We start from the raw sequence: 12,894 nt of genomic DNA on the forward strand, positions 1-12,894 counted from the left end.
GCAGCTGGCGTGGTTGCTCCTGGGAGTGAGGCCTCTGAGGGTGGACAGAGACCAGAACAGGCTCCCACACAGATCCAGTGGGCTCCTCTTATCCAGCAGTACAGCAGGAGGTGACCCCAACTCCAGGTTCCCATGGCAACACCCCTGCAGGTGTGATTACCTTCCCTCAGCCCCCAGGGCTGTTCCCAGTCAGCTCCGGCTAGAGCCCAGCCCTGGCCTCAGAAGACTGTCTCCTTCCCCTGGGCTCGGCAAGATCCATCCAGGGAGGGGTTCCTTCTCTCAGGTGTTTGCATGCCACACCTCTCAGAGGGGAGCTGTAGGAGACGAGTATTTTCCTTAAAGGAAAAAAAATGAGTGGGCATTAAGTCGGTTCTCCTTGTTGCCAGGTGCCCAGCATGTATTGGAACTGGCTGCGCTTGGTGTCAAAGTGAGACGAAATGTATCCACCCCTTCACAGCTTGCGAACCTTCTGATTACAAGAGAAGCCAGGTAAAGCGACGTTGTCGGTATTTCAAGGTTTCACAAAGTAGCCATTTGTGACTGCCCAGTCCCCGTGCCTGTCTTTTGTGTCAGTCTCCTCCGCCCGGATGCTTAAGGACTCTCTTCCTTTCAGGAGCTCTGTCCAGCTGCCACAGAGAAGCAGGCACCAGCCAAGACTCCAGGAGGGGGAAGGTCCAAAGAGAGTAGGGGTAACAGAACCAACCAGGACTTGCAGGTCAGTCCCTGTTTGTTTGTTTTTTTCCCCAAATTTTTTTAATTGATTTAATAATGATCGATAAGACCGCAGGGTAAGAGGGGTACAATTCCACACAATTCCCACCACCAGAGCTCCGTATCCCATCCCCTCCATTGGAAGCTTTCCTCTTCTTTATCTTTCTGGGAATATGGACCCAGGACCATGATTGGGTGCAGAAGGTCTGGCTTCTGTAATGGACATGGACATTGGCAGGTGGATCCACACCCCCAGCCTGTTTCTGTCTTTCCCTAAAGGGGCAGGGCTCTGGGGAGGTGGGGCTCCTGGACACATTGGTGAGGCCATCTGCCCAGGGAGCATAGTCCATATTTTTTTAATTGAAAATGGAAGAAAAAAATCCCCTCTTTAAATGGCACTGACAGCTCACACTGCTTTGGGATCCTTTTTAAAATTCCCTATTTTGCTTTCAGCCAAAGGCCTTTCCCACCCCCCCCACCCCACCCACCCCCCCCCTTTTTTTTTTTTTTTGGTTGTTTCTGGGGCTTCACTGTCCTGATTTTTCCAGATAGAGAAAGAGATCACGGCACTTAAACTTCTTTAATGTGGTGGAGGTTGGGCTTGAGCTGTGGACACACTATCCAAATGAGTGGTGTTTTTTTTTTTTTTTGGGGGGGGGTTGGTTGGTTTGTTTGATCGTTCCTTTTGCTGGTCCCCAAACTCCCCTCTTTCCACCTTCCGTTTTTAACCAAATTTCATTTCACTGGCTCAATGTATCAAAGCCTGCAGACTCACATAAAAGAAATTAAAATCTGTGATTATGAAAAATGATTCTGTTCCAGTAGGAGCGTAAATACACAGGTGACTCGGTGGTTCACTGGGGGAGAGTCGTGACGAAGTCCAGCGCACAGCTCTGGGCGAACTCAATTGAGCCACTTATGAGAACTACACAAACTGGGGGGTGGGGTTTGCACTGTGGGTGTCTAAGCAAATTAGGAAAGCTCTTTAGACTTGTAGAGATGTACTAAACAGCCATCAACAGCACCAAACCAAATATTTACCTGTCTGTCTACCTATTTATCTATCGTGTATGTACACTTTTTTCCACATCTCAAAAAATAATGACTTCTCATGGGATTTCCTTAGAAAATGCTCCTATCTTCATCCCGGTAAGTCAGCAGACTCAACTAGCAGACAAGTCTGGGAAGGAAGGATGTGTCTAGGGAGCGCAGAATGCTGGTTTCTTTTAGTGACAGGTTAATCGAACATCTGTAGTGTGGTGAAAACCCAGAGAAGGCCAAGGCCTTGCTCTCGTTAACATTTGGGGTCTAGTGAGAACAGACAAATTGATAATAACTTTTTTATTTATTATTTATTCCCTTTTGTTGCCCTTGTTGTTTTATTGTTGTAGTTATGATTGATGTCATTGTTGTTGGATAGGACAGAGAGAAATGGAGAGAGGAGGGGAAGACAGAGAGGGGGAGAGAAAGACAGACACCTGCAGACCTGCTTCACCACCTGTGAAGTGACTCCCCTGCAGGTGGGGAGCCAGGGGCTGGAACCAGGATCCTTCCGCTGGTCCTTGCGCTTTGCGCCACGTGCACTTAACCTGCTGCACTACCGCCCAACTCCCTAATAATGACTTTTTAAGACTCTGTCTTCTTCTATTTCATAACTAACCTGAAGCTTTAATTTATACATTTGATATTATTAAAGGCCAAGTGACAAACATCTGAGAATATTTTTCTCTCTAGCAAAAAATTGATGGTAGCTTACGGTGAATTAAGTAACAACCAGAGTTAATGTGAATTCACATTAACTCTGGTTGTTACTTAATTCACCGAAATGGATTAAGAAGTGATTAGAAAAGGGGACCCAGTGGTGGTGTACCAGTTAAGCACACATGCTACCATGTGCAAGGACCCAGGTTCAAGCCCTGCTCCCCATCTGCAGGGGTGGGGGGGGGGTCACTTCACAAGTGGTGAAGCAAGGCTGCAGGTATCTGTCTTTCTCTCTTTCTCGATCCATCTTCCCCTCCTTTCTCAGTCTCTCTCTGTCCTGTCAAATAAAAACAAGAAAATGGAGAAAAAATGAAAAAGAAAAAGAAAAAGAAAAAAAACACCGGGAGCAGTAGATTTGTAGTGCCAGCACAGCTCCAGCAATAACCCTGAAGGCAAAATCAAGGAGAAGGAGAAGGAGAAGGAGAAGAAGAAAAATGATTACAAAAGGAAAACAGTGTGCCAGTACTCCCACAGTTTAAAAGTCTTTGAGATTTCATTGAATGATGTGCTATCTTTCTCTCCTTAGTTTATAAAACTAAGTCATACCAGTAGGAGCTGGTATCGGGTAGGTAGTAAATTAAAAAAATTAATTTCTTACTTTTTTTCATTTTTAAGAATTTTGGTATAAAGGGGGAAAAAAGAATGTTGGTATTGATACCGTGTCACTGGGCCATCTTTGCCACTTCTAAGTGCACAGGGTGTTGTGAGCTTGTGCGTGCTGTGATGTCCTCACATGCTGTGATGTCCTCACACGGTGTCTTTTTCCCTGATCATTGGACGAGAAGAACCGTGATTCATAGCGCCATCAAGGCCGGTGTCTGCAAAACACTCTCACCGCCAGCTTGGGTCGTCTCCCACGGCACGCACGGGGACCCCATCATCCTCCCCACCCTCTCCCATCCCTCTCTCTCTCTCCCACGGAGCACTTCCCCTTGGTGGGTCACCACCGTGCACCTTCACAACACCTCTCACCTTGCAAAGCACAACTGCCGCACCCACTGAGCAGTAGCCCTCACGGTCTCCTCTGCCCTGCCTCTGGCGCCCTGTGTCCTACCTCTGTCGCTAGGAGTTGGGCTCTGCTAAGTACCGCACATGAGTGGAATCATACAGAGCTTGACTTTCCTAATGTGCTTATTATATTCATTCTCATTCTCTCTCTCTCTCTCTCTCTCTCTCTCTCTCTTTCTGCATCAGTAAGGTATCAATGCACATTCATTGGTCATGAGGTCACTTCTGCCTTTCAGCTGTTTTCAGGAATGCTGCCATCGCTGTGAGTACACAGAGACTTCTTCATGACCCTGCCTTCGGTTCTTCGGCGCGTACATCCAGAGGTGGACTTGTAGACGCCGTGACTCTGTCTGTCATGTCAGGGGGAACTGTCTCCTCTCTATTTCCCAAAGGGCCTCACCGTGTATATTCCCATCAGCAGTGTACAAACGTTTCAGTTTCTCCATATCCCTCAAATGCTAGTCATCTGGGGGAGTTTTGATAGTAACCATCCTAAATGGCTATGAAAGAGTATTTCTTTGTGATTTTGAAGTGAATTTCCCTAAAAGTGCATGCTGTATTATTGGCATCATTTTTTTTTCTCTTTTACTCCACTGGCCTCTAAATCTTTATGTCTGTAACAAACTGTTTTGATGACTATAGTTTTGTGATAAGTTTTGAAATCAGAACTATGGGCCCTTCAATTCTGTTGTTTGTCTGCAAGATTATTTTGGAAAATATGTAAGGAAACTTAATTTTGAGGTACATGTTAGGAAAGAATATAGAAAGACCTGGGGTGTTTTTTCCTTAGGTCACATCTTGCAGAAACTGCAGGGCACTGTCACAGCAGGGGATTGGCGGTGACAGCTGCTCTGCCAGCTCCAGGCTTTTGCTGCTTGACAGTCACCCCCACTTCCTCCCTCCCTCTCCTCATCTCTAAACTCCAGGCAACCGTGCTAAGCTTTCTGTTGCTGCCGTCCTGCCACTTCTAGACTTTTCTGTAAACAGCGTCATACAGACACACTCTTTGCAATTGGCCTCTTTTATTTAGCTCAACATAATTCTGTAGAAATTCCTCTAAGTTGCTTTGTGTTGGCTCCTTTTTGATTGATATGTAGTGGTCCTGGCAATGTCTTTGAACTCTTTGTATTTTAAAGGAAAAAAAAAAAATGAAGTAACCACGCTTGGGTTTCCTGTGTTATGTCTTCCGCATTGCTTAACCTTTGACACTGTGGTTAAACGAGCCAGGCTCAGCAGGAGGCAGAAACCCAGACCCATCTTCACTGCATCTCTGTGGTGACCTTTCTTAGTCTGAGGAAAGACTTTTTGTCGGTAGTGAAGCACTCTCTAATATAAAGATACGACTACGGACAGAGTCACAGTTTTGCTTAGTAGGGAAGAGCATATTACTTGTCTCAGTAGGGATTTCCTGTCTCTGTGATAAACTTGTCTTTCACGATCATATGGGATGTGTAAATCGAGGTCTCCTGTTTGGATCCTGCATTGACTTAAAGCTCTGAATGTTGCTTTAAAATATTTTTAAAGATTTATTATTATTATTATTATTATTATTATTATTATTATGAAGAGGGAGAGAGCACAAGCCAGAGCAGGACTCTGACATGTGTGTAGGGGGGACTGGACGCCAAGCCTCCTGCGAGCAAGTCTGGCACTCTGCCCGCCCGCGGCCTAACTCCCCAAGCTTGAGCGCCGTCTTCATGACGCAGAAGTCATTATGAACTCCCCTTCAAGCTCTCCTCCCACATGGAGTTGCACGGGCTGCTTCATATGCGCCAGGCACTGGGGCAGAAAATGTGGACCGTGTAGACACCACCAGACTCCATGCTGCTGAGCTTGGGACGATTCTTCCTACAGGTGTTTCTGGAACACCCCGCAGACGCTGTTATCTAAGATCCAGGAGCCCCTGAGGAGGACACAGATGAGTCAAGTGTATCTCCACCCACCAGTCTAAGACTTGTACCCACAGGAATACAAGTAATAGAGGCAAATAAGAAGCGTTGACTTAGGGAAAGTCAACACACACTTTCAGCGTGCCTCTCATGCCCGAGGCCTTATTCTAGTCACTCCTGTTTATTAAACCCAGTGTCTGGCAGTTGCAAACACTTAATCATTGTGCTTGGTTAAGTCTTTGATTGATAGATGGATTGATTGACAGAGATGATGCTTCAGCTGACCTTTGAGGAAGGAGACACATCCAGACAGGTAGATAGGGAGGAATTTGGTTTTGTTTGTTTTTTAATGGCCACTAGGGTTGACACTGGGGCTCAGTGCTGGCACTATGAATCCACAGCCATTTTTTCTTTCTTTTTTTTTTAATTGGATGGAAAAGTGAGATATTGAGAAGGGAGGCAGAGAGAAAGAGAGGACAGTAGCCACTTACAGACCTGCTTCCCGGGTCCTTACGCTTGGTAATATGTGCGGGTAATATGTGCACTTAACTGGGTGTGCCACAGCTCAGCCCCCAACAAGTTTTTTTTTTAATTTTTTTTTATATTTATGTATTTTCCCTTTTGTTGCCCTTTTCTTTTTTAACCTATTGTTGTAGTTATTATTGTTGTTGTTATTGGTGTCATCGTTGTTAGATAGGACAGAGAGAAATGGAGAGAGGAGGGGAAGACAGAGAGGGGGAGAGAAAGATAGACACCTGCTGACCTGCTTCACCACTTGTGAAGCGACTCCCCTGCAGGTGGGGAGCCGGGAACTAAAACCAGGATCCTTACACCAGTCCTTGCGCTTGATGCCACGTGCGCTTAACGTGCTGCGCTACCGCTCAACTTCCCCCAGGAAGTATTTCTAACTGGAGAGTCTAGCATGAGCAAGAGCATTGCAGGACTCCCAGAAATTCCACGGAACCCATTAGACTTTGCGTGGAAGGATGACGGCAATTCTAGGATACAACGTGGAGATGGTCCTGGAACCTGCACACCAGGCTGAGGAGTTTTGCCTGGATTCCTCAGCGCTTTCCTACTGTATGAATTTGCTTCACCCAAAGACATGCTCCCTAGAAGGCAGGATTTTTTAATTCAACAGCAGTTTAGACCTGTGACTCTCACACTGCCTCGTGGTCTTTATACCGTGACCTAAAAGCTTGTGCTTCCCCTTGACGCTTCCCCGAGGGGCTGCTGTAAGGAAAAGCATCCACGAGAGAAGACAGAATGGACAGCGTGTTCTGTCCTTTGGATGAGCAGCATGGTCAGCTCTGCAGGTCCCCTCTGACACTGTTAGCCCTGACACCCTGCCCTCATCTCCCTTCCTTTGCTTAACAGTCTCATGTCTGGTGCTTCCACACCTGAGAGCAGAGATGGAGAGAGAAAGGCTCTCTCTTTCCTGTTGTCCAGGAAGGCTGTGAAGATCTGTGCTATGATGTTGTCTTAATATAAGCTGCTCTTGACGATGTTTCTCTCACTATATGGCAGCAGTCAGCCCTAAAAAGCCACGTGTCCCAGGGAGTCGGGCGGTAGCGCAGTGGGTTAAGCGCATGTGGCACCAAGCACAAGGACCGGCGGAAGGATCCCGGTTCCAGCCCCCAGCTCCCCACCTGCAGGGGAGTCGCTTCACAGGTGGTGAAGCAGGTCTGCAGGTGTCTGTCTTTCTCTCCCCCTCTCTGTCTTCCCCTCCTCTCTCCATTTCTCTCTGTCCTATCCAACAACAAACGACATCAACAGCAACAATAATGACCACAACAAGGCTACAACAACAAGGGTAACAAAAGGGGGAAAAAAATGCCTCCAGTAGTAGTGGATTCATGTTGCAGGCACTGAGCCCCAGCAATAACCATGGAGGAAAAAAAAAAAGAAAGAAAGAAAAGCCACGTGTCCTGCTCTCAAAGAATCTACAGCTTGTCTCTTCTTCCTCTTGCTTGCACTTCACTTTCTCCTCCTTCAGTTTCTCACAGACACTCCAGATTGACTGTCTAGAGCCCTTGGCTTTAAAAGTAAACTTGTGGGGGTCAGGTGGTAGCGCAGCAGGTTAAGCGCACGTGACGCAAAGCGCAAGGACCGATGTAAGGATCCCGGTTCCAGCCCCTGGCTTCCCACCTGCAGGGGAGTCGCTTCACAGGCGGTGAAGCAGGTCTGCAGGTGTCTGTCTCTCTCTCCCCCTCTCTGTCTTCCCCTCCTCTCTCCATTTCTCTCTGTCCTATCCAACAACAACAGCAAAACAGAAAAAAACAGTCTCCAGGAGCCATAGTGCAGGCACCCAACCCCAGTGATAACCCTGGAGGCAAAATAAAGTAAAATAAGCTAAAATAATTAAACTTGATTAGCGTATGTACTTTACTGACTTGCTCCTATAGTTCTGTCACTGTGCTAGGTGCTATGGGATTCATTCACTTAAAATGTGCTTGTTGAACACCTACTGTGCAGTAGACCATCAAGCCAAAATGTATGACATAAGAAACTTACATTGTCAGATTCATAATACTTTGAGGGTAATAAAATTCAATTTTAAAACTGCCACCAGGGTGATCACTTGGGACTCAGTGCCAGAGCACTACGAATCCACCATTCTCAGTGTCCATTTTTTCCTTTTTTAAAAAATGTATTTATTATTTATTTATTTATTCCATTTTATTGCCCTTGTTTTATTGTTGTTGATGTCGTCATTGTTGGATAGGACAGAGAGAAATGGAGAGAGGAGGGGAAGACAGAGAGGGAGAGAAAGACAGACACCTACAGACCTGCATCACCGCTTGTGAAGTGACTCCCCTGCAGGTGGGGAGCTGGGGGCTCGAACCGGGATCCTTAGACGGGTCCTTGCGCTTTGCGCCATGTGTGTTAAACCCGCTGCGCTACCACCTGACTCCTCCCCTTTTCTTTTATATTTTATTTGACAGGACAGAGTGACAATGAGAAGATGAGAGAGAGAGAGAGAGAGAGAGAGAGAATTGTAAACTTGCTTCAACATTCATGAAGCTTCCTCCCTGCAGGTGGGGAGCAGGGGCTTGAACCTGGGTCCTTATTCATGGTGATGTGTGACTACCTCCTGGTCCCCAATAAATTCATTTTCATGAAGCATTTGAATGTCAACAGCAGAAAAATACAGAAAGGAATGCTATAATGCTCTAAATTGAATTGCAATAATAATTATCTTAATTTTCTAGTATTGGTTTAGTAGTGGTTTGCAGGGTTGCAGGGTATAATTCCAGACTATACCCATCAACAAGCTCTGTGTCCGCACCCTCCCAGCGATGACCGCCACAGTTCTCATGCACAGTCTTAGAGAGTTTGCTTATTCTTGTGGTGGTGGTGGTGTTTGCAAGCTCACGTGTCTCATTTCTATAGATTGCGCATGTGAGTTGCCTTTCACCTCCTTGCTTATTTCACTCAGCATCGTCACCTCCAGTCCCACCCATTTTGTCCAGAGGCTACGGTGTCATCTTTCTGGTTGCAGAGCAGTATTCTGTGGAGTATACATCTCATAACCCCTTCCTTGAATCATCTGTCAGGGACACTGAGGCTGTTCCACTCTTGGCTATTGTGAACAGCTGTGAACATTGTGAATAGTGAAGCATATGTCCTTCTGAGTTCTTGTTTCTGTATCCTTCGGATAGATGCCCAAGAGTGGAACTGCTAGGTCAGATGGTCATTCTGTTTATATTTGTTTAGGGACTCCCCTGGACTGTTTTTCAAAGGGGCTGCACCAATCTGCATTCCCACAGTGTATCCGAGTCCCCTTTTCTCCACGTCCTGACCAACACTTGTCATTTCTTGTGGGATTTTTAAAAATATTTATTTGTTTTTTATTTTATTTATTTATTCCCTTTTTTGCCCTTGTTTTATTATTGTTGTAGTTACTATTGATGTTGTTGTTGTTGGATAGGACAGAGAGAAATGGAGAGAGGAGGGGAAGATAGAAAGGGGGAGAGAAAGATAGACACCTGCAGACCTGCTTCACCGCCTATGAAGTGTTGTATGCTTTACATTGGGTTCTAGTTCTCCCCCGCCCAGAGAATTGGATCAGTCCTGTTAATTTCGTGGGCCCGCTTGGCCCCGCCCCTAGGAAACCCCACCAGAGTTCCGTTCGAGAGGAAGAGAGAGTTGGAGAGGGTTCCTGAGTTCGAGAGTAAGAGAGAGTACTTGCGCCGCCGCAAAGAGACAGCAGAGTTCTGTTTGGTGATTAGTTTGTCTTAGTTTATGAATCGTTGTTCCTGAATAAAGAAATACAGCTTCCCTGCCCAGCCGTTGTCTCCGCGTCTCTGTTACCCGCCCGGCAAGAGCCTCCGAAAACTTTAACAACAGTGAAGCGACTCCCCCACAGGTGGGGAGCCAGGGGCTCAAACTGGAATCCTTAGGCCAGTCCTTGCACTTTACACCACGTGCACTTAACCCGCTGCTCTACCATCCGACTCCCTTTTCCTGTGTTTTTGATGTAGGCCCTTTTCAAAGGTATGAGGTGGAATGTCGGCATATTGTTGATGTGCATTTCTCTCACAAGTAGAGCATCTCTTCATATATCTTTGTTGTGGGTCATGTGTAAGTTAACACTGTTACTGAATAAGCCTTTGCTGCACCCTGAACTCAGTGTATCTCTGAAGCCTCACAGTGAACCTGTTCTCATTTCATGGGCAAACAAAATTTGACTGACAGGAGAGTAGCTAGTCAATGATAGACAAGAACTTGGAACCCAGACAGTCTAGTACCACAGTTCATCTGTAGCCACTACTCTGCTGTGTGTGGTCTCAACAGAATAGCGACAGCTCTCAAGTCACATGGTCGCATTCAGCTGGCTCAGCCTGAACCTCCTCAGTGAGGTGGGATGGAGACCCCCGCGGGGGCCAGCTGTCAGGAGAGCAGATCAGCCTCCTAACCCGAGGAGGGAAGGGAAGGTGTAATTTCGGGGCTTGATTTGAGTGAGGGAGTCACATCCAGCAAGGCCAACACTTTCTCTAAGACTAAGAATGCAGAAAAGGGGTTGAGCTGGGAGCTGGGAGCCAGGAGCTTGGAGCAGCAAGAATTTACTTCACGCTGACGCTATGACCGTTCAGAGGAGGGGGTCCCCAGGGACGGGGTCTAATCTGGGGTCACAGACCTCTGTTGGGGGGACTGTCTCCCCTGCTCATGAAGTCTGGTGCCCAGTCTGAGAAGCCACAGGAGAGATTCAGGGACTGCGTGACAGCTCTGTGGAGTGGGCGTGGCAGCCCCACCCTGGGCCATGGCAGCCTCACCTCAGTGTCCCCACATCAGAGAAGCAACCTCTGGATCTCTCCGCATGGGGCCTAGCATGCAGTCTGGCACCTTCTGGAGAAAGTCTCCAGGTCTGTCCGAGAGGAGGGTCTAACTCCTGGCTATTATTGGAACCCAACGGAAGTAGCATCCTCAACTCCTAGGGAACCTCTGCCAGGGCCTGACAAAGGAGCGTTTGTTTGCCTGGGGGCTTTAACCATCAGGTGGTTCTTGTTTTGTTCCAAGTTGGTGTTCTTTTTCTTTGGTGGGATCTTACTTTTCCATTTTTCTTTGTGTCTCTCACTTCCTTTGACACTTTGCGATCGCCGCTGCGGGTTACCACTCTTCTCAATTTATACATTTCATTAATATATTACTTTCATCCTTCTCAGCCATTAATAAAGATGTTAAATAATTCTGAACCGAACACTCACCCCGTAGGGCCCTACGGGGTACCTCCCTTTAATTAGTTGTTCTGCCTTTCATCTCTCTAATGTCCTCTGGTTTCAGAAGTCCAGCTGGTTTGGGATCCATGTGACTTTTTATCCAGTCCTTTTTGAACTGATTTTGTGAGTGAAACTCTGAGATATATATATATATATATATACTGAGTGTCGATTCAGGTTCAGAAAGCTTTGCAATATTCAGATTTTTTAACAGATTAATGGAGGACAATTTGGTCTTAATGAACAGAACCTTCCTAATGTAGCTCTTTGCAATATTCTCTTCAATCACATCAGAATTTTTTCCATTAATGTCATGGTAATTTGAATTGTGTTGACGTCAGATTTCACAAAAGGTACTCTTGCTGTCAGGAGTAATTCTCTTAGACTTTTTAAAGAAAACTATTTCTTAATGCTTGTGCTATTTCCAACATCCTATAATGACTTATTTTAAAAAAATAAAAATAATTGGGTATTCTATAATCATCTAATTAACCAGTTTCTAATGTGCTTTCTTATACAAAACAGGGAGTGATTTAAACTCCTGTGAGATTAGCACTCACAGTATTTTATTTTTTTATATTTTCTCAATATTTTATTTTATTTATTTATTCCCTTTTGTTGCCCTTGTTGTTTTATTGTTGTAATTAGTATTGTTGTTGTTATTGATGTCGTCGTTGTTGGATAGGACCGAGAGAAATGGAAAGAGGAGGGGAAGACAGAGAGGGGGAGAGAAAGATAGACACCTGCAGACCTGCTTCACCGCTTGTGAAGCGACTCCCCTGCAGGTGGGGAGCCGAGGGCTCGAACTGGGATCCTTAGACTGGTCCTTGCACTTTGCGCCATGTGCGCTTAACCTGCCGCACTACCGCCCGACTCCCACAGTATTTTATTAAGTAATTTTAATGTGTGTGGTCATTTAAAAATAAATCTTAACCCTTTAAAGTGGGACTGACAAGAAGTCAACTATTCTGAGATTAGTTACTGGGCAGCACAAGACTGTGAGAGCTACAGTGAATGGTGTTTCAGTACAACACATGGAGATTCTTGGGCATAGGAAGAGAGAGCAACCTCACTACAGGACAGTAAGGAATCGTCTCCTGGGATCAAGCTGAATTATGTTTTTTCAATTAACTCCTCCGTGTCAGCTCGTGGGGCCTGCTGTTTCATGGATGGTTGTGAATCCACGCTTGACTAAAATGATAAAAAGATCCAGAAGTTGAGTGAGTGCAACAGTCGCGGGAGAGCATTCTTTGCCCGTCGTCTGTTCTGTGTGTCTAAAGACATGCATCGTGGTAAGGCACTTGCCCTGCCAGAAAGTTCATCAAGTGGGGCATGAGCCTTGTGGTGCATGCAGCTGTGATTTGAGCCCCAGCACCACATGGGAGAGCCATGGCCCTGGGGGAAGCTCTGGTGCTCTAGGTTTCCCACTTCCGCTCCTGAATGAAAAGTTTGGCCCGGAGTGCCGAAGTCACGTTTATGTGAGACCTGGCTCCTCAGGAATAATAATAATAATAAAAAAAAATCATTAATTTTTGAGAAAAGAAAGTTCTGTAATTTTTTTTTTTTTTTTTTTTTGCCTCCCGCATTGGGGCTTCGTACCGGCACTAAAAACCCACTGCTCCTGGAGGCCATTTTTTCCATTTTATTGGATAGGCTAGAGAGAGATTGAGAGAGGTGGGGGACAGAGAGAGAGAGAGACCTGCAGACCGGCTTCGCTGCTTGTAAAGCATCCTCCCTGCAGGTGGGGACCAGGGTCTTGAACCCGCATCCTTGTGCGGGTCCTTGTGCTTAGTTCTGTGTGCACT

At 46.2% G+C, this 12,894-nt stretch overlaps 1 protein-coding gene across 1 annotated transcript in view; it reads left to right on the forward strand.

Annotated features, from left to right (window-relative positions):
• Positions 1 to 12,894, forward strand: part of PLXNC1 (plexin C1) — a 201,728-nt gene that overhangs the window by 107,460 nt on the left and 81,374 nt on the right. Inside the window, exons 8-9 of the mRNA XM_060195546.1 lie at positions 387 to 489; positions 614 to 715. Coding sequence (XP_060051529.1) covers positions 387 to 489; positions 614 to 715 — 205 coding nt within the window. The remainder of the gene's footprint in view (positions 1 to 386; positions 490 to 613; positions 716 to 12,894) is intronic.

The sequence above is a fragment of the Erinaceus europaeus genome, chromosome 7 (assembly GCF_950295315.1).
Source record: "Erinaceus europaeus chromosome 7, mEriEur2.1, whole genome shotgun sequence".
Classification (NCBI taxonomy): Eukaryota; Metazoa; Chordata; class Mammalia; order Eulipotyphla; family Erinaceidae; genus Erinaceus; species Erinaceus europaeus.